A 25,771-nucleotide genomic window follows, 5' to 3' on the forward strand; every position below is an offset into this window, starting at 1 on the left:
GCAAAGGAAGGATAATTAGATTGGTAACTGGCTTCTCAAAAGCAACAACAAAAGCAGAAGGGAGTGGAATAATATCTTCAGTGTGCCAAGAGAAAATAACTATTGATTTAAAATTGTATACTCAGTAAAATTATCTTTCAAGAACAAGAATGAAGTAAAGATTTTGTCTGAAACAAATACAAACTGACAGAGTATCCTACCAACAGACCATCACTAAAGAAAACTTCCTTCGGATAGAATGCAGACGTTTTCAAAAGCAGATCTGAAATGCAGGAGGAAAAGATGTGTAGAAAAAACATGTAGGTGATTCTAAACGAACACTTTATAAGTCAAACACCGTATTTTATAAAAGCTGAAAAGCAAGATAGAATTAAAGCAATGGGTAACATCACAGAAAGTTCAGAGGAGGCAATCAGAGTTAAACTGTTTCAGTGTCTAACTTTAAATTAAATCTACATGTGAACATTTTAAAGTTAACCATTAAAAGAAGAAAACTGAGTCCAGATGCTTCAAGCAAGGACAAATTTTCCATTCAACCAGAGCCCTAAAGTCTGGAAGTCCCTTGAGAGGGCCTGGCCAAGAAGAGAGGATTAATTTTTCTCTGGGGGTACTTATCACTTCCTTTGCTAACAAAAGTTTTAAGTTGCCTTCTCTAAATTATGATGCTGTGGAATTTTTCAAATCTCTTCAGAACTTAAAATGTCTTCCCACAAATAGTTTCCTTCCTCCCTTCCCCAAGTGCCATTTCTAGCAGGCAAATGCTTGGACCCTTCTTGAAAATGAGCTAAGAACCATCCCATTCGTCCAATCATCTTTCCCACTCCTCAACTCCTGAGTGTCAGACAGTCTGTGGAGAGTGGGGAGAGTGGCCACAGAATGTATCCGGGCTGTAGCTTATTAAAATCTATAAAAACATACATTACACTCTGTCAGTACTTGCCTCTAGTCCCACAGTATTCATTCCCCATTACAGTGCTCAAAACAACCTGAGGACGTCATGTATTGTATGATTTTTCTTCCCCTGCTGAGGTCATTTAATGTCAGATCATGATTAAGCATAGCTGTGCTAAATCCTGAGTCCTTCATAACCAATATAGGTGAAAATCCTTTATTTAGTTTAAACGTTACAAATTCACTTTGTATGTTTGACACTGAAGAAAAGTCATGGGCGACAGTGATACAAATATTTCAGTTTTGATGCCACAAAAATAACTGGGCAGGTGACTCTCATGAAGGAGCTTTCTGACCTTTCTTCGTCCTGTTGTTCCTTCTACTCCCTTTTCCTTTATTCCCACAAGGAAAATTCTCATTGGATAGTGCCCAATACCTTCGTTAATAGAGTGGCTTTTCTGAAAGCCAAGGTAAGAGGCAAGTTTGTATCTCTTCTAGCCTCCCTAGAAGAAATGAGCCAGACGACATGGACCTGTATCCAGCCTCACCAAGAAATCCTAACATAACTATTAACTAAACTGCTGTATTGGCTACCTCTATATCTGGCCCCTGTTAGTTCTACCTTAAATCCCCAAATGCAGTGAAGATGACAGATAGTTCATTCCAGGCAGGTCACCCCCAAGCCCCGGAATTCTGAGTCTAGATGAATTTGTAGTTTGGCTCAGAAGTTCCTCTTCAGGAAGGACTCTAAAATCTGAAGCACATTTTGATCAAAGCCTTTTCCCCTCCAGCATGGCTAATGAAAATGAAAGTCTCCTTGAGTAGAGCTGACTCCCTCTCAGAGCAGTATTTGAGGACCAGTGCTTAGGAGGATGAAGGAGCCACAGTGCCCGTCTCCACAGCTTCACCCTGGTGATGCCATAAGTGAGCATTGCATCCAGGACTCTTCTCCCCAGATGCTGGGCTGATTCCACTCCACGGGTATTATAGGAATTGGAAAGAACCCTTGACAGATGGTCAGAAGGCCTGGCTCTATGATTTTAAAACTTACTTGACTATAGGCAAATGACTTAGCCTTTTTCAGCCTCAGTGTTACATTGATGGGACCACCACGTCCACCCTGCCTCTACCACAGGGGTCACTGTGAGGGTCAAATGCGATAATGTATGTGAAAGTGGTCTGTAAACAGCGCTATATCAGAAAAATAATACAAACTTTATTCTTACTACCCTCAGGCAGTGTTAAAGCTCAGGCTGCTTCTTAAAGCAGCTCCACGCTATCCTTGCTCGTCTCTGTTGTTAAAAGCCCCTTATTTGGAGCTTCACGGAGCGGCTTCCCAGGCGAAGAGAGGAAGGATACTGGCGGGAAAAAACTAGGCACTTTTTTCTTTAAGTACCTGGCCCCTATTTTGGTGAATCTGGATCTGTACATCTTATAAATCAATTTCAAACCCCTGTAAGATTGTGGCAGCATTTAAATCTGATGTTGGAAGGATATATAACGTAGATTCTTGCCCATCCCACTTTGGGTCTAAAGGCGGAGGTAGGTGTTGACCAGCCAGGCTGAAGATTTGAATGCTTCAAAAAGTGATTTATTTTTGCCAGTTCCCCAATGGTCTCTTTTCTTCCTATTCATGATCTAAGTTTTGCTCAGAATGACATCAAGGGAATGAGAAAACTACCTGTAATTCTTGTTCTCAGATCTGAGATTGTCACAACAGGATCTCTATTCTAGGACTGGAACAACTGGAACAGCCTTCTGGGGCGTGTTCCTAGCCCTCCTTTCTCTCTGCCTCACACCGTTCTCCTACCCCTGGACACTGGCGAGCCAGTCACCACCATCGTAGCCAGATTGCTGGGGGGTTCGCTACTGCCAGCCCCAAGGGAGAACGAGCGACCTCACCAGGACATTTGAAGAAAAAATTTCGAAGCCTGAGGAAGCCTCACGACCAAGTGTTTTGGGGCACGTGACGAGGTATGATCTAGTGTAAGATTTCACAAATACAGGTGATCATAGGACTCTCCTGAAATACGTGTTAAAAGTACAAATCCGGGCTTCCCTGGTGGCGCAGTGGTTGAGAGTCCGCCTGCTGATGCAGGGGTCACGGGTTCGTGCCCCGGTCCGGGAAGATCCCACATGCCGCGGAGCGGCTAGGCCCGTGAGCCATGGCCGCTGAGCCTGCGCGTCCGGAGCCTGTGCTCCGCAATGGGAGAGGCCACAGCAGTGGGAGGCCCGCGTACCGCAAAAAAAAAAAAAAAAAAAAAAAAGTACAAATCCTAGCCCCAGACCCACCCTGTCAATCTCCCAGGCAGGGCCCAACAATACATTTTCAACAGCAATCAAGTAATTCATATGGTTAGGCAATCTGGGGAAACACTGATCCAACAGAAAAGACCCAATTAGGGTTTTGACTTCACTAATGGCAGCGATGGCTTATTTCTCCATCTATAAAGAAAAGAGGGGGTGAGTTACAACACTATCTGTGACCTTAGCCTCTCTCAAAGGCTGCCTAAGGTCTCATCAGATTACCTATAGGAAGTCTTTCAGACTGTCACTTAGAAATATTTACAGATGTGGCTAGGTCTTTTCAGTGTGGAGAGCTGTGGGCTAGAGTGGCAGCCACTTCTCATGCCCAGTTTGCACAGTCCCGTGCCAGGTGCAGAGAATGGAGATGAGGCCAATCATCTCTGCAAGACGTTCTCTGCATTAGTGGAGGTGGACAGCAACACTCATGGCTGCACAACTGAACCCCTGGAGAGCTCCCCCATCAGCACTAGGTCCAACGAATGTCCCCAGCTTCCTCATAAGTCTCTGCATGGCCTAGAGAAGTTCATCTACCTGCCACCTGCATCCATGCCCCCTCATCCAACGCGTCCCTGACTCAGCTGTGACTCACAGGCAAACACTCTCATGCGTCATCCCACTGGGGCCTCTGCTTTTTCAACCCTCCCCATCCTAACTCACCTCTTTCAGCTCAGACTTTTTAATATTGGCTTTTCAGATCACTGAGCATATCTTTAAATAGTATGGATGGGGCTTCCCTGGTGGCGCAGTGGTTGAGAGTCCGCCTACCAATGCAGGGGACACGGGTTCATGCCCCGGTCCGGGAAGATCCCACATGCCGCGGAGCGGCTGGGCCCGTGAGCCATGGCCACTGAGCCTGCGCGTCCGGAGCCTGTGCTCCGCAACGGGAGAGGCCACAACAGTGAGAGGCCCGCGTGCCGCAAAAAAAAAAAAAAAAAAAAAAAAAAATAGTGTGGATGGACAAACACACACAACACAAATATCAAAATATACCCATTTAAATTAAAAACCTTTAATTCTCTGGGTTTGTTGTAATTTATCCATAGCAATATTTCATATTATATGCATAAAATCTCCCAGTTCTTTCTTGGGCATGTCTTATTCCCCCTATTCAATGGCAGGGTCCTCATGGACGGAGACCAAGTCTTACACAAGTCTTATCTTGTACCCCCAATAACACCTAGGAAGGAAGCTCACGTGTATAAGCACTTCCTATGCAGGACAGACTATTTAGGGGAGAATAAACAGAAGGATGTGTTGAGAAAAGCTGGGGTGCCGAGGATGGCCAGTTTGCCTTTACTTGTCCAGTCAACCTTATCTCCTGTCCACATACCCAGAAATGACTGTTTTCTCTCTCGACTGGAGGCCTGGAGGTCCGAGTGATTTATGCAGCCCTTCAGAGGACAACCTGGTCCCATCTCCCCAGGTTATTTCAGTAACCTGTTATCATCTTTGTATTTTTTATTGTCTGTCTGTAGTTCTGTTGTTTGGGGACTGCAGGCTTCCAATTTTAATAATTCTTTCCCATGGCTCCCTTCAATGTTCACCAAAATCATACATGCCCCTGACTAATAAAAGCAGTATTTTTGGTCTCTGCGGCTGGTGCTATGGGGCTCTTTGGTGGTGAATAGCCTGACACAGTGCTCAGTATAATGAGATAGTAGCTACCGCAGCTACCCAAGATTCTCTAAAATTGCCTGAGCAAGTTGAAATCCAAAGCTGGTGACTAAGAAACGATGTTTTAATCATTTTTTCCATCGGAATCGGGGCCCAAAAAGACAGACTAGAGCTAAAGCTTTCAGAGGCCAGGGACACCAGCAAGTCTAAAACTCAGCACCCGGGTTATGGCTTGTGTCTTCCAGCCCTTGGAAGTGCCAGCACTGGGCTGAACTGTTCTGGTTCCACTCACACAGGCCAAGGCCACTGTGAAGTCCTTTGGCAGGCCAGTTCTCCCCCAGGCAATGATAACAACTCATCCTTCTGACCCTCACCTAGCCACTTCTTTATTTCCTTGCACACATAGGACTGGTTTGGAAATGCCATGAATTAAATGGATACCAGAGGAATGGTACTCTGAGAAAAGGGCCTAGCTCCCGTCAGACAGTTCTGGAGAGACCAAGGGGATGCTGAAGAAGAAGCCTTTTTCAGAGGTTGTCCATGGATCCATAGATAGAGGATGGACCGCTGCCGGGAGCAGAGGGATAGCGCCAAGCATCATCGTCCTCCAGTGATTTGACCCAACCATGTATCCCACCATAAAAGCGTGGGATGAAAAGCTTTGAAAAAGGTCTGTCAAAGAAAGTGGAGACTGAGAGATACCTAAGGTTAGATGGAGTCAGGGTTTTAGGGCTAAACATTCAGACAAGAAGAAAAAGCCAGGTTTTCCTTGAAGAGAAATGAACATTTAAAGAGTGCACCAACTTCTCATGCCTTGAGTAGGAATCAGCGATTTGGGCTGGGCTCAGGTAGGCAGTTCTTCTGTTGGTCTTGGCTGGGCTTCCTCATGTGTTTGCAATCAGTTGAGAGTTGATAGGCTGCCAGTTAGGGTGATGGGGGTAACCGGGCCCCTTTCTCTCATTATGTGGCACGCTAGCCCAGGCTCATTCACCTGGTAGTGGCTGCAAGTTTCCCAAGGGCAGCAAGAGAGGACAAGCCCCATGCACAAGAACTTGTCAAGTCTCTGCTTGTGTCACATCTGTTATTGGGCCACCGGCCAAGTCAAATCACATGGACAGTCCCAGATTCAAGGGGTTGAGGAACAGACTGCACCTCTTGATGAAAAGGGAAGAGTGGCCATTTTTCACAATCTGTAGAAATTACAAAATCCAGAGAGATCTAGCTTTGGGATTTAGGCAAAATCTATCATTTAGGCAAGGGTGGGAGTAGGAAGTGTTCCTTCCTGAGAAAGGAAGGATAATATCTCTCATCTCCCAAGAGCATCTACAGTGGCAGCCTGGTGAGGCCCAGGGATGCCTGTCCCACACTCAGGTATCCTGGAATGACGAAGCTGGGATGGCAGGAACAACTCATGGTAAACAAAGTATAAAACACACAGAAGATCCAGGGGAGTCTGTGGGGGAGATGGCCCATATTCAAATTATAATGAGACAATATATTCTTTTCTTCTTAGATTCCTTCTCATTCTTCTCTATTTTGCATTACTGTCTTCTCCTCTTTTTCTCCCTCTTCTCTTTCATGTGTATACTTTATTTTTTTATTTTTTATTATTTTTTTGGTGGTACGCAGGCCTCTCACTGTTGTGGCCTCTTCCGTTGTGGAGCACAGGCTCCGGATGCGTAGGCTCAGCGGCCATGGCTCACGGGCCCAGCCGCTCCACAGCATGTGGGATCTTCCCGGACAGGGGCACAAACCCGTGTCCCCTTCATCGGCAGGCGGACTCTCAACCACTGTGCCACCAGGGAAGCCCTCATGTGTATATTTTAATCATTTATCAAAAGGCACCTGATGACAACCTAATCAGAGTGCAGAGGGAGGCAGGGCTCTGTGTGTGGCACCAAAACCTGTGGAGAGTCCAGGAGAGGAGAGGACAGGCAGAGCCCTTGATGTCCAAGACTCAGACGTTGCTGTGCCAAAAGAGAAAAAGCAGTTTATGTTCTCAGGATGGAAGAAGAAATACCACTTCGACAGCTCTTGCTTTGTTCCAGCCACTCAAGAACTGTCATTCAGAAGAGTACACTGAAGCCATTTCTGTGATTGTCCCACAGGTCACTGTCACTGAGCTCACCACGGGCCTGATTTCAGTGTAACAACAGTCATTGACTAGTGACTGGGAGGTAATGGGGCTAAAAGGTATATTTTGTCTGAAGTTATCTTCCGCTGTCAGTGAATTCCTTCTAATAGTAGTAATCAATTCTGTCCCTAAGCACAGCACAGGAGGTATAGAAAAGCAGACTGTAGGCATAGGCATTATCTGGAAGTTAGCAGTCCAGAGCTAACTCCCTTTTAGAATTAGAAAAGGAATCCTGGTTTGGCTAAGGAAGGAGATTGGGCAGGATGAACTCTGTGGGTGAGAAACTCCATGTGTGGGAATGTGCTCACACGTAGTTGTTTTCTTGATAAGTTTCTCAGACTAGTTAGATGGGCACTGAGGTTTGCAATCAGCCTCCCTGAAAGGCTGCCCCCCATCCCTTGCCAAAGCGAAGATCAGCAAATCTTCCAAGGTGGTGGCCAGAGAAGGTCCCGGGCCTGCTGCTTCTTGGATTTGTGTCTTGTTCCCGTTTTCTGCTTCTGATTTCTAGTCATCCAGAGAGTTGTCTTGAAAACAAACATCAGACCACAAGGGACATCCTGGTTGGAAAGTCACTCTGGGGGAAGAGCAGGAAGAACCTGATTAAAGAAACCCAACCCAACACAACAGATGGTTCCCTGGGCAGAGTCCACACCTGTTCAGAGCCTGGCACACCCTGACTTTTAGGGCATTTCATTAGGCTTGTGACTGCTGTCCCTGAGCCTTAACTGGCGCTGAAGCCAACATACATCTCATGAAACTTAGTCCCACGGCCACAGAATAACTTCTCACCCCTTTAAGGATAACTGCAATGTTTACTGTTCCACAACAGGGAGTGCGGATGGTATACCATAAACCTGATATCACCTGAAAGTTCCTTCCCTACTCACAGTACTTTGGTCATCACAGTTTTTGCTTTGGAGGGGTTAATAATCATGCCAGAACCTTTTTCTGTTCATGTTCTCTCCCCACGCTACACACTAAAGAAAATGTGCACCTTGGAATCATGAAAAACAAAATGGCGGGAGAGGCGGGGTAACCGAGGAGGCGGCAGAAGCATCCAGGCTTGGACAGTGGCCTCTGGAGTACAAAGGCACCTTGGGAACCCACATCTGTGACTGTCCCCCAACAACCTCTGAGGTCACATTTGGGGGCTGAGGGATGGAATGAGCTGCTCTTGGCGTTTAAAAAGAAAACAAAGTCTAAGTAAGGCCACTTACAGAAGAGACAATTAGCTGGGCAGGGACTGAAAGACTTCCTTCACATATACTGGGCATAGGGTAGTTTACACTCAATAAAACATCAAAGGAAAAAAAGTGAGCTGTCCTTCATGAACACCGATGGCTACTAACCTGGGGAATGTGGACTCTTTGGGGCATTTGATGCAAGTTACAAACCCTCACCCTAAAAGGGATAAGGGATGGAGAGGAAGGCACATATAAGCATGCATAGAGCATAGATCGTCTGCACGCAGACCTCAGAAGCCCACCTAAAGGCCTGTGGTAGTAACGACCCCTCGAAACCCTGATGTTAAATGCTTCTTAAAGCTCGTCATTAATGCTGTCGAATACTCTACACCTACGCACCTGCTACTTCTGCCTTTTTTCAATGCTCCAGGGCCAACACTCACTTACTTCACCTGGTCCTGGATAAAGGGAAGCGAGGGACAAACCAGCCTGACACCTGCGTTCCCCAAGCAGGAGGCCTCGCTCCCTCCACCTGGGCCCCACTCAGCGTCTGGGGCAGGGCCCTCCTTCTCAGCTCTCCCTCCTCCCCAGCCCCGCGGCTCCTGGACAGCGATAGTGCACGCTGGCTCCCCGCCCAGACCCCGTGGAGGCTGCCTGGGCCTCACCGTCTTCTTGGCGGGTTCCTTCTTCCTCCTCTTCTCCGAGTTGCTGTGGTAGGGCAGGTCACGGCCGCGGTAGGACGGGCCCCGGCTGAGCTCGCGCTCGCTGTAGGGAGGCAGCGCGTCGTCGGGCGCGTCCTCCTCTTCGCCCTGCGGCGTTCCCTCCTTGTAGGTGGACGGCGGCGACCAGGCGTAGTAGGAGGCGCTGCGCGGGCCGAGCTGCGCGCTCAGCTTGGACGGTGTCTCGAGGCTGCCGCCGCGGCTGGCGCCCTCAGGCAGCGCCTGCCGCTCCACCCCGGCGCCCCGGAACGAGTGGTCGTACTTGGGGGCGGCGCCCGGCGTGCGGCTTACCAGGCGGGGCAGGTGTGCGTCGTCGGGCGGCCGCCGGCGCGGGGGGCTGTAGGACCAGCCGCGGTCCGCGTCGGTCAGGGGCTCCCGGCTGCGGCTCCGCTGTCCGTAGTACTCTTCCAGCGAGCCGTCCTGGTAGAAGCCCCCGTGCGCCCGCGCCTCTGAGCGCTCGAAGCGGCTCCCGCCCCGGGCCTCGTGGTTGTTGACGTCCGCCCTGCGGGACCGCGGGCCGTAGGAGTCAGCGAAGGCCGCCAGCTCGTCCATGGAGACGGCCGGTACCCCGGTGGCGAAGTTCTTCCGCGACAGCATCTCGGATTTGGAGCGCTGCTGGCTGCGGGGAGAGGAGGCGCTGGTCAGTCCAGGTAAGCCGTGCGCGAGGCAGGGAGCTTGAGCGGGGAGCGGGGATCTAAGGGCCCCTGTCGTGTCTGGGGCCCCTGTCAGGAGACCGAGGTCCGAACCACGGCTCCGCTCCTGGGTGGATGAATCACCTCGGGCATCTCTCACGCCTCAGAATCAACAAACAACAAGCTCAAGGCGGCCATGCCCATCTCGAGTGTTAGCGTTAAGGATCAAGATGGGGTTGTGTGGATAAAAAGACTTCGTGATCTACACGGTGCTGAAACACACGTTGGGCCTTCTTTCGGCCATTACTATGTGACCTCTAGTTGACAGCCTCCTGACTCACTCCTCACACCCTCAAAGCCAGCGTGGGTGATGTGGGCCTGCAGTACACACAGCAGTGGCCCACGGAGTCCCTGTAATATTTGGTGACAAACAGAGGCCTTTTCCTTCCTCAGAGCCGAGGGCAAGTTACCTCTTGGGGTGGCAGGCAAGAGGGAGCCTGCAGTTGGTACTTTGAGAGAAAAGCAATAGTATCTACTGCCCCTCCAGATACAGGTTAGGTGAGTGGGGAAGGTGCGGTCCGGTGGGCACTGGCTACACAAAACTGGACAGACAACTTGGCCGCCCCACATTCATTGGCCGTGTGACCCAGGGTAAGTTCCTTAGCATTTGTAAGTTTCAGTTTCCCCAACTTAAAATGGGGACATTAATAGTACCTCCCTTTTAGAATTAGGAGACTCAAATGCAACAGTATAACACGTTTGGCACTTGACCTTTCACAAAACAAATGATCAAAAATGATGGAGGTGATGGGTGGGGTTTTTTAGAGGTTATAGGATAAAACATGAGAAGAGCAGAGAAATGTTAACAAGGTTCATTAAGGGGTCTAGAGTACCCTCTTCAAAGAGCCTTGAGTGATTACTTCTGCCCATGGTGTCCCAAGTGTTCCCTTGCTTAATAAATGTGGGAAAGGGATGTTCAACAGCCCACAGAGAGACGTGGCAGAATAACCTAGAAGGGCAGACAGAGATGCTGCTGGATCACAGCAGCCTCACATGCACCCTGCCTCCCAGCTCCTGCCCCCTCACGCCCAGCACCAGCGCTGCCCTGCCACAGCCATCTTCACCTGTGCCTGAAGCTCTCCAGATCCTCTTTGTTATACTCCATGGCCGAGGGCCCCCGGCCTGTCCCGCTGCTGCCTCGCATGACACCTGACCAGTAGTCAGGATTGCTTTCCAAGTCCCCAGACACAGGGAACTGTTTGCTTCGCATCTGATGGTAAGACTGGCGGAAACTGCTGTCTTCCTCATGCAGGGAGCTGAGTTCCGAGATGGTGTTGTTATCTGCAGGGACAAAAGCCAGGCATGACAGAGCTTCCTACCCATAGAGCAGAATGGGAACTCGGTTAACGGCTGAGACTAGAGGCTTTGGGAAACTCCCACCCGAGGGCCTCAATCCTGTCCAGGGTGGGTTGTAGACCTGAGCTAGTGGTATTTGTATTCTTAGCTCAGCAGGAACTGGCTCCAGCTGGAAGCCCACTTGCCTACAGAGAGGGAGGCTTCCTACATGCTCTGTTCTTGGAATAGGAAAACAATTGTTATTGTTCCACCTAAGGCAGGCTTCCCAGAACTTGGGCTCTCTACAGCTGGTCTCCTCCTAGTACATCAGCATCCTTGCTCAAATATTTTTCTTCTTCTTGTTTAATTCAGTGATGAGCCATGATGATCCCAGGCATGGGGCAAAAGGGGCAAAAAGAGAGAGAAGCCACAGACCACAGGATCTTCCCTACTGTTGGCTGAGTCCCAAGGTGGGGCCTTCAGAGTCAGTGCTACACCTCCGCTTTAGAGGCACCCCATTCCAGCTTCCTGCAGTTGTGCCCCTCCCCACAGAGCGAGGAGTCCACAGGGCCAAGGGGGTGTACACGCCTAGTGGCCATCCACCCCCGCTCTGGATGTTCCTCCAGGAACCTGGACTATCTTCCCCAAACAATACCAAGTCCATTTCCAGGGCCTGAGTAGACCTCTTCCACTCCCCAAAGAGTATGGGGCCATGGGTGGCCAGGACAGCTGTTTGGAGGTGCGGGAAGAAAAGGGGAAGGTTGGGCCGCACTTAGGGCTTCTGGGCCTCCGCTTATACTCTGGTCCTAGCCCAAAAATGTAAAGAGGGAGGGGATGGTCACAGCCTGCTCATTTCCTAGGGTGGCCTAAGTAGCTTTTCACAAAAGCACTTGTGAATAAGGACCAGAGTCACGGTCTGGAAAGAAAAAAAAAGAAAAAGGAAACTATTTATTTATAAAACTTTGAAATGGGTTGAATTTCACATTACTTAAAAAATAAATCTAGCGAATCTATTTGTAATGTAACTGAATCCATTCGTTTTCCAAAAATCCTTTGAACTTCAAACTGTTATCAAAATCAACACTTATAAGGTGTAGGGCCCGGCTGCTGGGCAAGAGGTAAACCGAGATCAGATGTGGGAAGCACAAATGTGTGTCTCAGTTTCCCCTCTACCTCGTCTCCTCCCTATATCCCCAATGGTCCTTAGAGGAGCAGAGAATTTTTGCTGGTTCCCACCCATGAAGGGAAGGGAGGGTCTCCCCCCGCAGCATAAACACAGCCTCCTTGTCCTGTTTTACCAGGACACAAGGCTGACCAGGAATGCCGTTCAGTTTGGTCATGTGATCAGCTGGTTTTGAATTATAATCTAATTATAAGCCTTTTCTGCCCCGTAAGGAGAATGGACTAGTCCGTGCCTATTTTAAAGGAAAACAACTCAGATCCTATTGATTAATCAAATCTAGAACCTTTCTTTTCTCATGATCCCAGCGAACTCCAATCTCCCGGGAACCATACAGAAGAGAGCTTTAAATGCACCAAGTGTGCTTATTGAAAAATGACATTATTTATTCAGACCTTTCCTTAAACTTCAGGGAATAATGGACAGTTTTCACTTCTCCAGATACTCAGGGCTAGCTCTGTTTCACCATTCGTATGATGGACAGTCCAGGCTGTATGCTGCTCTAAAATTTCTGCCACAGTGAACATGAACATCAACATACCCCACTTCACAGACACCTAATAATGGAACTCTAGAGCAGGATAGGCAAACTTTTTCTGTAAAGGGCCAGATAGTAAATATTGTAGGCTTTGCAAGCCATACTGTCACAACTATTCAACTCTGCCATTGCAACATGAAAGGAGTCATAAGTAATACAGAAGTGGATTGGCATGGCTGTGTTCCAAGAAAATTTACTTGGAAAAACAGGAGGTGGAACATATGTGCCCTGGGAGCCGTAGTTTGCTGATTCCAGACTGAAATATCCTAAGAGCAACCCCCTATTTACAAGGGGCAGGCAAATGAGGATCACACTGGCTGGGAAATTCATGGGCCTGACCCTGAAACTCCTATTTCTTACAGAATCTATTACTCCCTTGCCACACCTGAAACTATGAGACTCATTTTATGATGAGATCTTCAAGAGTGTCCTATGTCCATGATCCACCCCAGGGTTTACTTTGCTCTTCAGGAATAGAACCTCTCAAACTAAAGAGAACGAGATTCCTACTTCATCTCTCTGCAGTTATGGTAACGTCAACCAGCAGGTTCAGGAGTGCTGGGCTCCAGTTCTGGCCCCGACACTGAGCTCTGGCACTGGTTACTTTCCCCCTCTGCCTCCCTTGCCTCTTCCGTAAAATGAGGGAGGTAGATTCAACAGCCTCAGTCTCTTCCAGCTCCAACATCCTAAAGTCCTATGAGTTAGAAGTCTGTGGTCTTTGACTAGAAACTGCCGCTGCAGCTACGGCACCATCCACAGTTGGCTCCAAAGTTTCTAGTTTAACAAAAAGGCACAGGACGGGAATCAGAAGAGCTGGGTTCTAGTCCTGATTCTATCACTTCAACCCTCTCGGCTTCTGTTTCCTCATCTGTCGACCCAGGCCATCCCTTGGACTCTAAGATTCCTTGGTCATTACCTTATGGCCAGCCAGCCCTTGGAGACCACTTTAATCCAGGCAGACAGAAGACATCACCTAAACTGGGATCCACCCTTTATTTTCAACCTCCGTTTTTCACTTTTTCTCTGTGTGTGTGAGATTCACAGATTTCCTCCATGGGCCCTTTCTCCTTGATCTCTGACTATCTCTGTCTCTGTCCGCTTACAGAGATCCATGACAACACTGTTACAACTAGCTTGTCAAAGTGCAGTGACATCTGCATTCCTGACATTCCAATCTGGAGATGGTCTTTTTATAACCAGTGTGGTGGGTGGAGGCAGCAATGGATGCAACTCAGACAGGATGAAATTAGAATTGCAAACTGGGAGGAATATGTTGTCTTTAATCTGAATAAAGCTCCTCTAGTCTGGTACTGTTTCCCCAACAATGCCATCAAGTCTCTCGTGGATTCCAAGGCGAGGAGGGTTCAAAGAGAGAAACGTAGTGACCTCACTCCCAGGCCTGCCAGCACCCTCTGATAATTAGCCTGTCTGTGTCAGACCTGCCCTGTGATGCCTCTCATGACAGATGGTAGTTTGGAATCCAAATCAAGAATCAGCTGTGTCAGCTGCAAAATCTCCAAGGGCTGTGGGTGAGTTAAGGGTTGGGGCCCTGACACCTACAGACTCAGTAATTAAAACGTTCTTTGGACAAGAGGGGCAGCCTCTTTGCTGGCTCCTCAGCCTCTGCTGTTGGGCATCTCAAAGGAATGTAGGCCTCTTTTTTACGAGATTTCTTTCTTTTTTTTACATCTTTATTGGAGTATAGTTGCTTTACAATGGTGTGTTAGTTTCTGCTTTATAACAAAGTGAATCAGCTATACATATACTTATGTCCCCATATCTCTTCCCTCTTGTGTCTCCCTCCCTCCCACCCTCCCTATCCCACCCCTCTAGGTGGTCCCAAAGCACCGAGCTGATCTCCCTGTGCTATGCGGCTGCTTCCCATTAGCTATCTACCTTACGTTTGGTAGTGTATATATGTCCATGACTCTCTCTCGCTTTGTCACAGCTTACCCTTCCCCCTCTCCATATCCTCAAGTCCATTCTCTAGTAGGTCTGTGTCTTTATTCCTGTCTCACCCCTAGGTTCTTCATGACATTTTTTTTTTTCTTAAATTCCATATGTATGTGTTAGCATACGGTATTTGTCTTTCTCTTTCTGACTTAACTTCATTTCTTTGGCAGACTTGCTCTTTCACTTTCAGTGATAACGGCAAGTCGGGCAGCTGGACTGTCGTTCAATGCTAGGGCCTTTCATGTTGGAAAAAACTGATACTCAAGCTTCCACATCCTAGGTCATTATTTTGAATATATTTTAAAGGGAGTAGTAGGGAAAGGCTGTTTTAATAAAATATTTCCAACCCCAGGATTGCACAGCCCCAGCAGTACTGACTGCCCCATGGAGAGACACAACAGGAACCAAGATGGTACATGATTGCTCTTTTTTTAAAAAAAATTCTATTATGGTTTATTACAGAATACTGAATATAGTTCCCTGTGATTGCTCTATTTTTCATACCAGAATCCCTTTTTTCTTTCCTCTACATACTCAAAGCTACTTTCTTTAGGGTGGTATCACCAGCACCCCTACTAGTTCTGACCCTGAAAGCTCAGGCCTGCCCACGTATGGTCACCCCCAAATCCCGTTTAGCACGATGCACAGATCACGTAAAACTAACAGATGCTCACATCTGCCTCTCATCCTTCTGGCTGGATCAAACTGAGCCAGCTCCTTCTCGACATAGTATAGGACCTTCATGGAGTCTCTCTCTTTGTCAGCTTGGATCCGGTAACCTTTGCGAACTGTTGAGAAACAGACAAGAAGGTGAGGTGAAAAAAATCAGGAGAAGGCAGCTTCCATTTATTTTACCGAGTAGAAAACATGGGTCCCACTAATAACAACTCGTTTTGAAATCACCCAGAAATCATAACCTGTAGTTCTATATATGGAACCATACTCCAGATCCCCTTTATCAGATGGTTCCATTAGAATGGAGGATCGGCAGGTCAACAACAAAATTCTATTACAGTATATTTTTAGTCATTTGTTAACCTCTGCTTCCTACCTCCTGACCTCTTATAGCTCTACTTAAAGCTCATCTTCTCAAAGTTTGGGGGAGTACACTCACACTACAAAAAGACCACTCTCTAGACTAGGGCCGCAGATCACTCTACAGTCTGAGGTTCATACCTTCGCCTGGTGGAAGCACATGTAGCTTTAAAACAGATACCCAAACGTCAGGGACCTTGACACAGGTGGCCTAAAAGCCTCTAGTTGCTTGGGAGATTGTGCAAAAATTCCGTAACTAGGTGATGCATAAGAGCTAATATTAGATTATAGGCTTTATACATATTAGTACAAAATAAAATGCAAAATACATGGATTACTATTATGGTTCCATTATTATTTCTTTAGCATTTTCCTCTTAGGAAAGGGATTACCATATTTTTGACGTGATTAATTCAACCTGCTGCTATGTGGTTACAGGCAGGTGTTATTTTCAGGGCTTAATAAAAAACAAAACTAAAGCATGAGAGATAATACCATCTCCTACATTCCCGTCACTCATATTGTCAGAGGCAAAGGCTGTTGAAGCCCCATGTCACTTATCAGTCGAGTCCAATACCAGCCCCAAGGGTGATCAGACACAGGCAGGTCCAATCTTCACAGATAAGAGAAAGAGAAAACAAGAAAGAGTGAAAGGAATGGGATGGGGACAGAACAATAAGGGTAATAGACAACACTTAATTGGGCACTGAAATGTGCTAGGTACTGTGCTAAATGCTCTACATGGACATTGATTCCTCACAGCTACATAAAGAAGTTAACTGTTAGTAGCCACATTTCATGGTTGAGGACACTTTGGTTCAGAGAGGTTTTATAACTTGCTCAGGAATAAGTGGTAGTTCTGGGACCGGAACCATGTAGTCTGACTGAAGCCCAACCATACTGGGCATCTTGCCTCTCTGGAGTCTAGGAGCAGAGACAGTATGGAGAGATAGGAGAGGAAGACAAAAAGGAAGAGCCCAGAGTAGAAAATGCTCTTAGGTGTGCCATAGGCAGTGTCATCTGAGGCACGGTCCTACCTTACAGCCCATCAGGACTGTACAGTGGGATGGAAGCAAATGACCCACCTCCAATATTCTGTGTTCCCAGAGTAGGGCAAATACCATAAAGAAACCATACGACTGCATGCACCTCTGGAGAAAATCCTGCTTTCTGTACTCTGGTCATGTTACCCTGGCTGTGGACAGAGCCCCCCACACAAGCATGTACGTGGAAGATTAAAATATCTTCCACAGACTCTAATCACAGCCCTGGCATTGAAGACTGGGAAGACGCCCACACATCCATTTGCAGGTGCACTGGTTTTCTATATGAGAACAGGATGGGCAGTCCACATTCAGCTCCAATTGTGGAATTACTTAAAAAAAAATTAATGAATCTCAGCACACGCTTTTTAGTACACCTTCTCCCGGAGGTTAGATCCATGATCCGTATGCAGAAGCAATTATTAGCAGAAATGATTTTATTTATCGAGCTACACACTCCTCCATCTCTGCAGAGGTGTTTACATAGTACAGACAGTTCACTTAAAGTGCAATTATCCCACGGAACTGCTATGTCTGTTCTGAGGCAGTTACGTCTGATGGATGAAACACAGGGATGGGAAATGGGGAACTGGGCATCTTGTAGGCATGCCACTGGACTTACTGAGGGACCTCAAATAAGTGGTGACCTATCCAGGACTCAGTTTTCATGTCTGTAAGATACAGCTAATACTTTTCACCTTTTAAATAATCTCATAGCAAAAAGACAAATATATAAACCAAAAAGAAAAAAGAAAGGAGACAACAAAGACCAAATCAGTGGCGCACTTTGAGTTCTCTGTAATTATTAGGGGCAGCTCAGATGACACCTCATCCAAAAGGCTTTCTTTTTCTCTAGCTAGAAAAGTTCTCTCCCTTCTCTCTCTATCCCACTCCTAACTTACAAATCATTTACTTTGAACTTTCATCATGGCCCTTAATATATTCTCATCGGTTTCAAATGATTTGTATAAATGTCTAATCTTCCCAAAGATTCTTGAGGGAAAAGACTGCTTATCGTTCTAGCTCAGTGTTAAAGCCCAGGATGGTGCTCTATACATAGTATGCACTTAAATGTTTGTTTGAGCTGAATCGGTGCCAGCCTGGGGCTGGGGGTAGGGTTAATGCTTTCTTTAGAAACAGTATTTTCAGTAGTTTCCCTGTCTAGATCGTAAACTTCCTGAGGTCAAGGACCAATTCTCTCTGTTTATCTCTGCATCCTGAGCACCTAGCATAGAACCTGACACATTGCAGACACTCAAAACACATGTGTTTGTACGAATGAATGAATGAATGAACATCAGGAATAAAAACTATATTACAAAGAATTACAAAGTAAGGCAGAAAAGGCCATGTGATGGGTTTGTTGGAGAATTTTCACCAGGAAGGGGAAGGCTTGAATGGTAGCTTGAGGGAGCAGCAAGGTTTAGGTAAGTTTTGTTGTTTTATTGATGATTATTTTTTTAGTAAAGAAAATGGGCATGTTTATAGGCATTAGGGAAGGGTCTACTCTACCTGTAGCTGTGGCTTTATCTAGGTGTTCTTAATATGTGAAGCATTGTATGGCAAACATTCAGTAATACTGAGATAAAGGGGGTAAGAGTATCGCTATAGGAAACAATGTACCAACTGTCCCCTGGCAGTGAGAGATGGCTGCCATCCTGAGCAACAGCTGGAAACTGCTCCCTTAACTGCAACTTGGACCGGCGCTTAGATTGCTTTCTGTGTCATTATAACAAATTGCACTCCTCATTATGAGACAGATTTGATCATGTATGCATAAGTTATCATGCCCCTGCAAAGTTACAATAACTACTCACAGCCTCAAATGACAATGGCAGCTTCGCCTTTCAGTACTGGCATTGTAAAGAGACACCACTGTCCTAGATACTTTCAGCTTTGATTTCTAAGTCACACCAGCTCATGACTTCAGAAATCTTAATCCCTCTACTTTGTCCAAAAGGACAGAGGCAGAGTACTGATGTTTAGACTTTAGAGGCACCATCCGTTTGGTTTCAGTAGCTAAAAAAGCTAGGCACTTCTCCCTTTAAGAGGCGTTGGTTTTCCTTTTTTAATTGAAAGCTGTATATTCGATAGGTGGCACACTATAACTAATTCTCTCATCGTGGTAGAACCTGGCTCTGTGTCACGTATATGCTCAGGAGCACAGAAAACCTTTCTTGATCCCTCCAAGCAGATGAGACTTTTCCTTCTCTGAGCTGGCATCAGAGAACAGTCTTATCATATGCTCCTTTCTACTTTTCACTCATTTGATTTCCATTCACAAGCCCCCAGAAACCACTCTGCTGGACCATAAACTCCTTGAGAGAAAATTTGTATGCATTCATTAAATTTTTCTTGATTTGAAAACAAATAGAATGGTGTCAAGCCGATTTTTATCTGTAATTTGTCTGAAGATCAGAGAACTCTCTGATGTGTGGTGATATTTTAATAAGAAATGTACTACATTATTGGCCAAAGACCAGCATTTTTTGGAAAATGACTTTTTTCCTGGTGATATTTCAGTTTAGGGTCGATGGATGATTTATTTCCCTTTTGAAGTTCAGTCTGGTCCAAGTCCTTTGGTTGGTGTGGATTTTCATACTTCAGCTCCTCTAAGTTATTAGCCTTGCCAACTTTGATTTTTACTGGAGAGGGACTATTGGGATATTCATTTTGATGCCAAACTATAATTTCAAAAATTCTTATTGTTAAAAGATTTGAGTTGATACTTCTGACCCAATTAAGGCTCAACTATTTTTCAGCTAATTTCCCCTTTAAAGCCAAATCCAATTTGTAAAACTTGCAAAAGAAGTCTGTAAGGCAGATATCCATGGATATAGCCTTGTTCTTCCTGTCCTATCTTAATAAGCTAAGGAAGGCTGTTTATGGATAATGGAACAGCTGCCAGATTCCACCCCCAGGATGACAGCAGCTCAGTTGTGGGAGAAGTGATGCTTAAAATTTGCATATTCTCTGTATACATACAGTAGGCATATATATAGACACACATCCTTATTAGTTTGAAAAATGATATTTCAGAACCCTACTTGCCTATTCAATTCTTTTGCAAGAAGGATGAGTGGAGACCAGGTAGATGTGAAAATAAAATGGATTCAAGCAAGGGAAAAGATAATTGCATTAATCAAGGTGGGAGATGATGGTGGCAATGACTAGGATAGTTGAGTAGAGATGGACCAATTCAAGGTTATTTTGAGGTCCAATCTGAAGGACTTGGTGACCAGTTGGATGAGAGAAGTGAGGGAGAGGAAGAGATAAGGATCAAGCCCCTGCTTCTGGTTTGGGCGACTAAGTAGATAACGGTGCCATCCACAGAAAATAAGAAATGTAGGAGTTGGTTTGAGGTTGAGAAACAGCAGATTCATTCCATTTCCTAGATAGATGTTGAGCTGGAAAGGCCTGTAGTACATTAAGGTGGGTATGTTCAGAAGGCAGGTGGATATATGGGACTGAGGAACAGGAGAGAGGATGGAGATAAAGACTGGCAGTCATCAACATATAGATGATGACTGACGCCATGGACTAGATATGATTTCCCAGAGAGAGGACCTTGCACAAACAGGAGCACCAGCATCTGGGGGATGTGCAGAGAAAGAACAGCCAGGATATAGTGAAAACGGTAGGAAAAACTCCAAAGTACAGTGTTGAGGAGGGCAAAGAAATATGAGTGCGTTGTCAGGGGTGGCAAGTGCTTTTGAGAAGTCAAGGGGGCGAGCTTTGAGAAGCATCCATTCGAGTTAGCAATAAGGCGATCTTGGCAAGCGCTGGTCTTTGGAGTGGTGAAAGCAATAGCAAGACAGAAGTTAGTTGAGGAGAGGAAATGGAGACATTAAAGATTCAAAACTCTATCAAGGAGCTTGGCTGTGAAGAGGATAACGTGGATAGGGAAGTAGCATCAGAGGACTATAGGGTTTTTGCAAATTGTTGTATTTTAATGGGAGAGATCCGAGTGTGTTCTGAACGCTGATAGGAAGGAAAGGCTAAAGACGTGAGGTAGGAATGGGGTGGGGTATGGAGATTCAGCAAAGAGAGAACCTTGACAAAGCTGAAGGGGATGGCTCCAGAGCAGGACAGGAGGAGACAGTCATCTTTTTTTGTAACACAGGTAACAAACACACATAGCAGGTAGCCGCTATGAAGAATGGGAGAAGGAATCAGGGTGCCTCTTAACCTCTTGCCCATTCGGTAACTAACTGGCTATACTATACGTAGCTCATCAAAGATGCCTTTTCAACTACACAGAGTGTTCAAAAGAGTATTGTGTACAAATGTAATCTGAAAAATTACTGTTGCTAGATGATTACCCTAAAATTGAAGTAGCATAAAAATAAAAAATAGGCTCAATTTACATCTTTATAAATCAGCATTTCTTAACACTTCTGACATTCTTTAAAGGACAATCTACATGGAAGAGTGGCTTAAGCCACTTTTCTTAAAGGAGAAATAGCCAAACGCCATCAGTAATTCTGGCCACGGTACCATGAGTACAGAAATGTGCCCAGTGAGGATCGTGAAGAACTCACTCCTGACTCAACGAGCCAGAAAATGATAACATGAGCCGGACTAGCTTGGCCGGCACTGGTTGTGCATTCTCCCCTTTTCCCCTGCTGACAGAATCCTGACTTTGTTCATTTCCAAGGTGAATAGGTGTTGTGGCCTAAGTGATGAGTCTTGGTTGGTCCAAGCCAATCTGGTTTAGGAATGGAGACAGGACACAATTCTGGCCAATAAAATGACATGGAGAAGTCTGCTGGAAGGGGAAGAGGCTTCTGGAAAAGTTTTCCTCACTCTTGAGAAAAGGAGCACAAGGAAGGAGCATAACTTTTCCATCTCTGAATGCATTTAGCATCTGGGACGGTGGCAGTCATTATGGAATCTGGAGGGGAGCCAGCCCGGGAGGACAGAGGATGCACTCGGGATGCCAGAACAGAAGACGGAAAGAACTAGGTCCTACAGTGATGCCACCTGAACTGTTCCATTAACCAACCCCAGAACCACCTTACCTTGGAATTTCCTGCTATGTGAAATAATTTTTTTTTCTATTTTTTAAGCCACTTCTAATTGCAGTTGGTTAGTATGGCAGGATGGAGCCCAAATGACTGAACTGCATGTGCAAAAGCAGGAACTGGAAACGGGCTGAAGACAGGAGAGAAGAAGTATTTGCCATTCTATGAATAAGAGTCATTTTATTATGAGAATCCATTCAATAAAAAGTAAGAGGGAAAGGGTTCTGATGGGAAGGAAGGAGACAGAAGATTGGGGGGGAAAGGCAAGCTGCAAACAGAGCATGAGACAAGTCCTATTAATGCCTCCTTTGCCCACTCTATCTTTTGGGGAAATGGACTGTATTGTATTTATCTCTCTAATACCCTGTGTGTCCTTGATCATTAACTTTTACTTCTCAGTCTGTGACTCATTCCCAGTCTCAGACATCAGAATCCTGCTAATAGTTCCTGAGAGAGAAAAAACACAAATACCAATTACTCACTGAGGATATCCACTCCTTCCAGGGTGGAGCATTGACAGTTCTTGAAATGGACTAGACATTCTTCCCTGCTCCCCACTGAAGGCTGTCCAGATACCTCCAGGGGAGAAATGTCTGTTTCATCAACCCTAGTGGCTCATTCACGCCTAGGGATTTAAAAATCACCTCCTAAACATACTACGTACAGAGTTCTAACCTTTACTACTCTGTAGTCCTGTTCAGATGCCTCCAGGAAGGCTACATTTTAATGTCTCTATACTCCTCTACCCCTGCCTATAACCTCGAATTCATCATGCCCTCAACGGGGCTAATCTTCTTCCAAATAAACTCTCCTTACCAGTTATCTCATTTCTGTCTAGGATATGCACCACTAGACAGCTGGGCTCATTTTGAAGCCTCTGAACATCTAACTGCTTGCTCTTTCAAAGCATCTCTCAGATTCGTCCACTCATTCCAACACCCATTGTCTCCATCATAATCCAGACACTCACATGTCCCACTTCAATCACACCTCAGCTCAAGGTCTCTGATTCTACTCTCTCCTACTTACCACTTGCTTTGTCAACATGTCACCTCTCCACTCAGGAACCTGCCCTGCAGTGGATCTCATCTGCTATGGCACCAAGCCCCAGCTCTTCTGGGAGGGGTTTCAAGGCCCTCCCTAATCTGGCTCCACCATATTCTTCCACTGTCTTGCAGTCAGACAGACAAGCTAGACACTGTCAAATACACACACTGTGTTCTTTTAGCTCTGGGCTTCCACCATGCTGGCCTGTGTGTCTCTGCTTTCCTAATCCTTCTCATTCCTCTAGGCCCATCTCTAATCTCCCCTCTTCCCTGAAGACTTTGTAACCATCCCAGCTCTTTCTCCTTTGAACTGCCAGTACCATACGCTTTAGCGTCTAACTGTCCCACTAAAGGTCCATTTTCTTTCCCTGGCTGGGCCACACTGCTTGTTAGACAAACCTTGTCCTACACGTCTGAGTGTTCCTCACAGTACCTGGTAGAGTCCTGAGCACTAGGTAGGGAAGAGATAACTATTTATTAATTGAATGATCAACATGCAAGGGGTACACCTTGCCTCTTTTTCTTATGATTTTAGTTATTGAGGAGCCTGGGAAGAAAGCAAGGGGCAGCTATGTCCTGCAGCCCTTGGAAAGCCTGGCATGCATTCCAGGAGATATCTGACACAGCTGGCAGGCTCCCGTTTCCAGAATGGAGATAATCATTGTCCAAAGAAGTGTCACTGAACAGATGGTTCTCAGCAGCAAGGAACCAGAGTGGAAGCCAGACAGGAGCATGGGGCAGGGCAGTCGGGAACTAGATTTACCACTGTGGCTTCCTCCAGTGGAGTCACTTGGTGCCAGGGGAGGTGGATGCGGCTTGTCCATCAGCACGCCAGATGCGGGGGCTCCTCCCAAGGGGACAGAGGGGATGGAGTAAGGGCCGGGGACACCGGAGACAGAGGGAGGGTACCCGGCCTTTGCTGCTTTCCCTGCTTCATACACTGTGGAGGGAGATGAAGAGCAAGAGAGATTACATCATCCCACCCTCCACAACCCTCACACCAAAAATTCCTGAGGGTGTGCTTAAGGGAGCTCCTGGATGTATGCGCGGGCGTGTGTGTGCGCGCGCGCGTGTGTGTGTGTGTGTGTGTGTGTGTGTGTTCTACTAGTCCTGAATTGATTCATCGGAACCCCTCTCCCCCACTCTCTTGGACTCCTCCAGCGATGACATAAGGAATTACAGTGTTTAGTAGTACCTGGCAACTGAGTAATTAAGCAGTGCTGGGAGCTGTCACAGCAGCCTCCCCTATGACAGCAGCAGCCCACTCTTAACCAAGTTGCTGTAGGCTGCCTCAGCCCCTCTGGAGGAGGCCTAGCACTGGGCTGCCCAGAGCTGCTTCCAGGAGGCTCCCAACCTCTTCTAGAGAGGCAAAGCCAGCTATGTGCTGACACACGGCCCCGCTCTGTGAGCTCAAAAGCAGAGCAAACAATCTGACTCCTCGCGTGGAAACTGCTGTGTTCCTAAGGATATGAAAGATATACATTGTGTCTCTCTCCTTCAAGATGTTTATGGCAGGGTGCCAAACTTACTGCCTATATGGGCTTGGCCAGGGAGGTAAAATTGTGAATCCCCAAAGGAGGACTAGTTCCTTTGTGGACCATTTTGTCATAGGAGTAAATACAACTCATCTGTGTCTGGATGGGACCCAAAGGCTGTGGTTTGCACACGCTGTTGGTAAAAAGGAGGAGTTCTCTGCACGCACGAGGCATGATCAGTGAAGGTTTTCTCTAGTTTGGATGCCCGAGGAGAGGGCAAAAGCCTTACCCCGCAACCTCACCATCCTGAACCTGCCCTTCCTTTCAGCAATAGTGTCAGTGAGGATTCCAAATGCAGGGGTGATAGGTGTAAATCAGAAGCATGGAGAGGTGCCTGTAGGTGAGAAGGCAAACAAGAATGGTCATCTCAGGAAGCTGGGGCCTCCCAGCAGAGGAGAGTCTGGAACGATCGCTTTTGGGGTGGAAGGAGAGGCGGTGGAGAAGGCGCTCAGGGCACATAGCTGTCTGATGGCAAGGTGACATTTCTTTTGATCACTCTACATCTCCACACTCATCACTCTACTCACAGGCCTGCGGGCAGCAGCAGGAATCTGGGCAACATGGGCAGCGGATGTAGCAACAGCAGCTGTGAGGACAGCACTGGCACCAGCAGATCCCCACCAGGACGAAGAAGAGGAAGACTCCCAGGGTCACCAGGCCAACAAACACCCACTCTGGAAGGACGCACAGAGAAACCCACACTCGAGGCGGCCCCCCTCCAGGACAGGCCCCCTCTCACCAGTGCCTCCCTGTGAGATGAGTGGGAGGGACCTGGGGGAAGACAGTATCTCGTAACAGGGCACAGAGCCCCCAGACTAAGGAGGAACTCTGAGAGTGAGAAGTGCAGACCCTCCCAGGGCTGGGGCGTGGACAGCAAGGAAGGTTACCGGGGTCATACTGAGCACACATAATGACCAGTACAAAGTGATGGCAGAGGTTCAGGGCCCCTTCCTGGAAAAAGGGCTTACCTTACCAACTGTAGTGTCAGAACACCTATGGGACAAGAGCAGAGATTCCTGGCTAGGTAGAGGGGAACTTTGCTTCCTGAGCTATTAAATGGTGGGTTCTGTGAATTCGTATGTTTTGTAGCCAAGTTAATCTTGTCCCTAAAAGTGTTAAGTCCTGAGAAAAAGTTCTCTATGTCTAGATGGTCTAAATCAGAACATATTTAGTGGTCCATGTCCCTTGTGTATTCATCTGTTTTCCCTACTGAATGCCTCTTAACATCTTTCCTGTACTCAGCATCAGTGCTGAGATCAAAACCCTTTGCTAAAGAAAACTAGAGACATAGGCTCCGAAGAGAAGATCCTGTCCCTGTTCCCCAAGAATGGTTTGATCACACCCCAGCTGACCGCGCTACACAGCCAGCATGACCACGGACTAAAGTGGCTCAGGACTGGGATGACTGGGAAGGCTCTCATGTGTATATCTGACCATGTTTGTTAACGTCTGCTATCTTCACTGCTCTGCCAGTGAAATTCATTCATTAATTCATTTGCCCATCCAAGAGATTAAGAGAAAGGAAACCAATCCATCTGGCTTAGATTAAAAATGACTGTGGCCCTGGAGTGACCTGATGTCATGCCTTTGGGACTTGGCTA

General features: G+C 46.8%; 1 protein-coding gene across 1 annotated transcript in view; it reads right to left on the bottom strand.

Moving 5' to 3' along the window:
* Window positions 1-7,484: 7,484 nt before the first annotated feature.
* The window catches only part of ILDR2 (immunoglobulin like domain containing receptor 2), a 51,819-nt gene continuing 33,532 nt past the window's right edge, over window positions 7,485-25,771 (bottom strand). The window contains exons 5-10 of the mRNA XM_065900410.1: window positions 24,698-24,844; window positions 23,399-23,575; window positions 15,162-15,275; window positions 10,606-10,822; window positions 8,796-9,468; window positions 7,485-7,520 (exon numbers count right to left, since the gene is read on the bottom strand). Coding sequence (XP_065756482.1) covers window positions 7,485-7,520; window positions 8,796-9,468; window positions 10,606-10,822; window positions 15,162-15,275; window positions 23,399-23,575; window positions 24,698-24,844 — 1,364 coding nt within the window. The remainder of the gene's footprint in view (window positions 7,521-8,795; window positions 9,469-10,605; window positions 10,823-15,161; window positions 15,276-23,398; window positions 23,576-24,697; window positions 24,845-25,771) is intronic.

The sequence above is a fragment of the Phocoena phocoena genome, chromosome 1 (genome assembly GCF_963924675.1).
Source record: "Phocoena phocoena chromosome 1, mPhoPho1.1, whole genome shotgun sequence".
Lineage (NCBI taxonomy): Eukaryota > Metazoa > Chordata > Mammalia > Artiodactyla > Phocoenidae > Phocoena > Phocoena phocoena.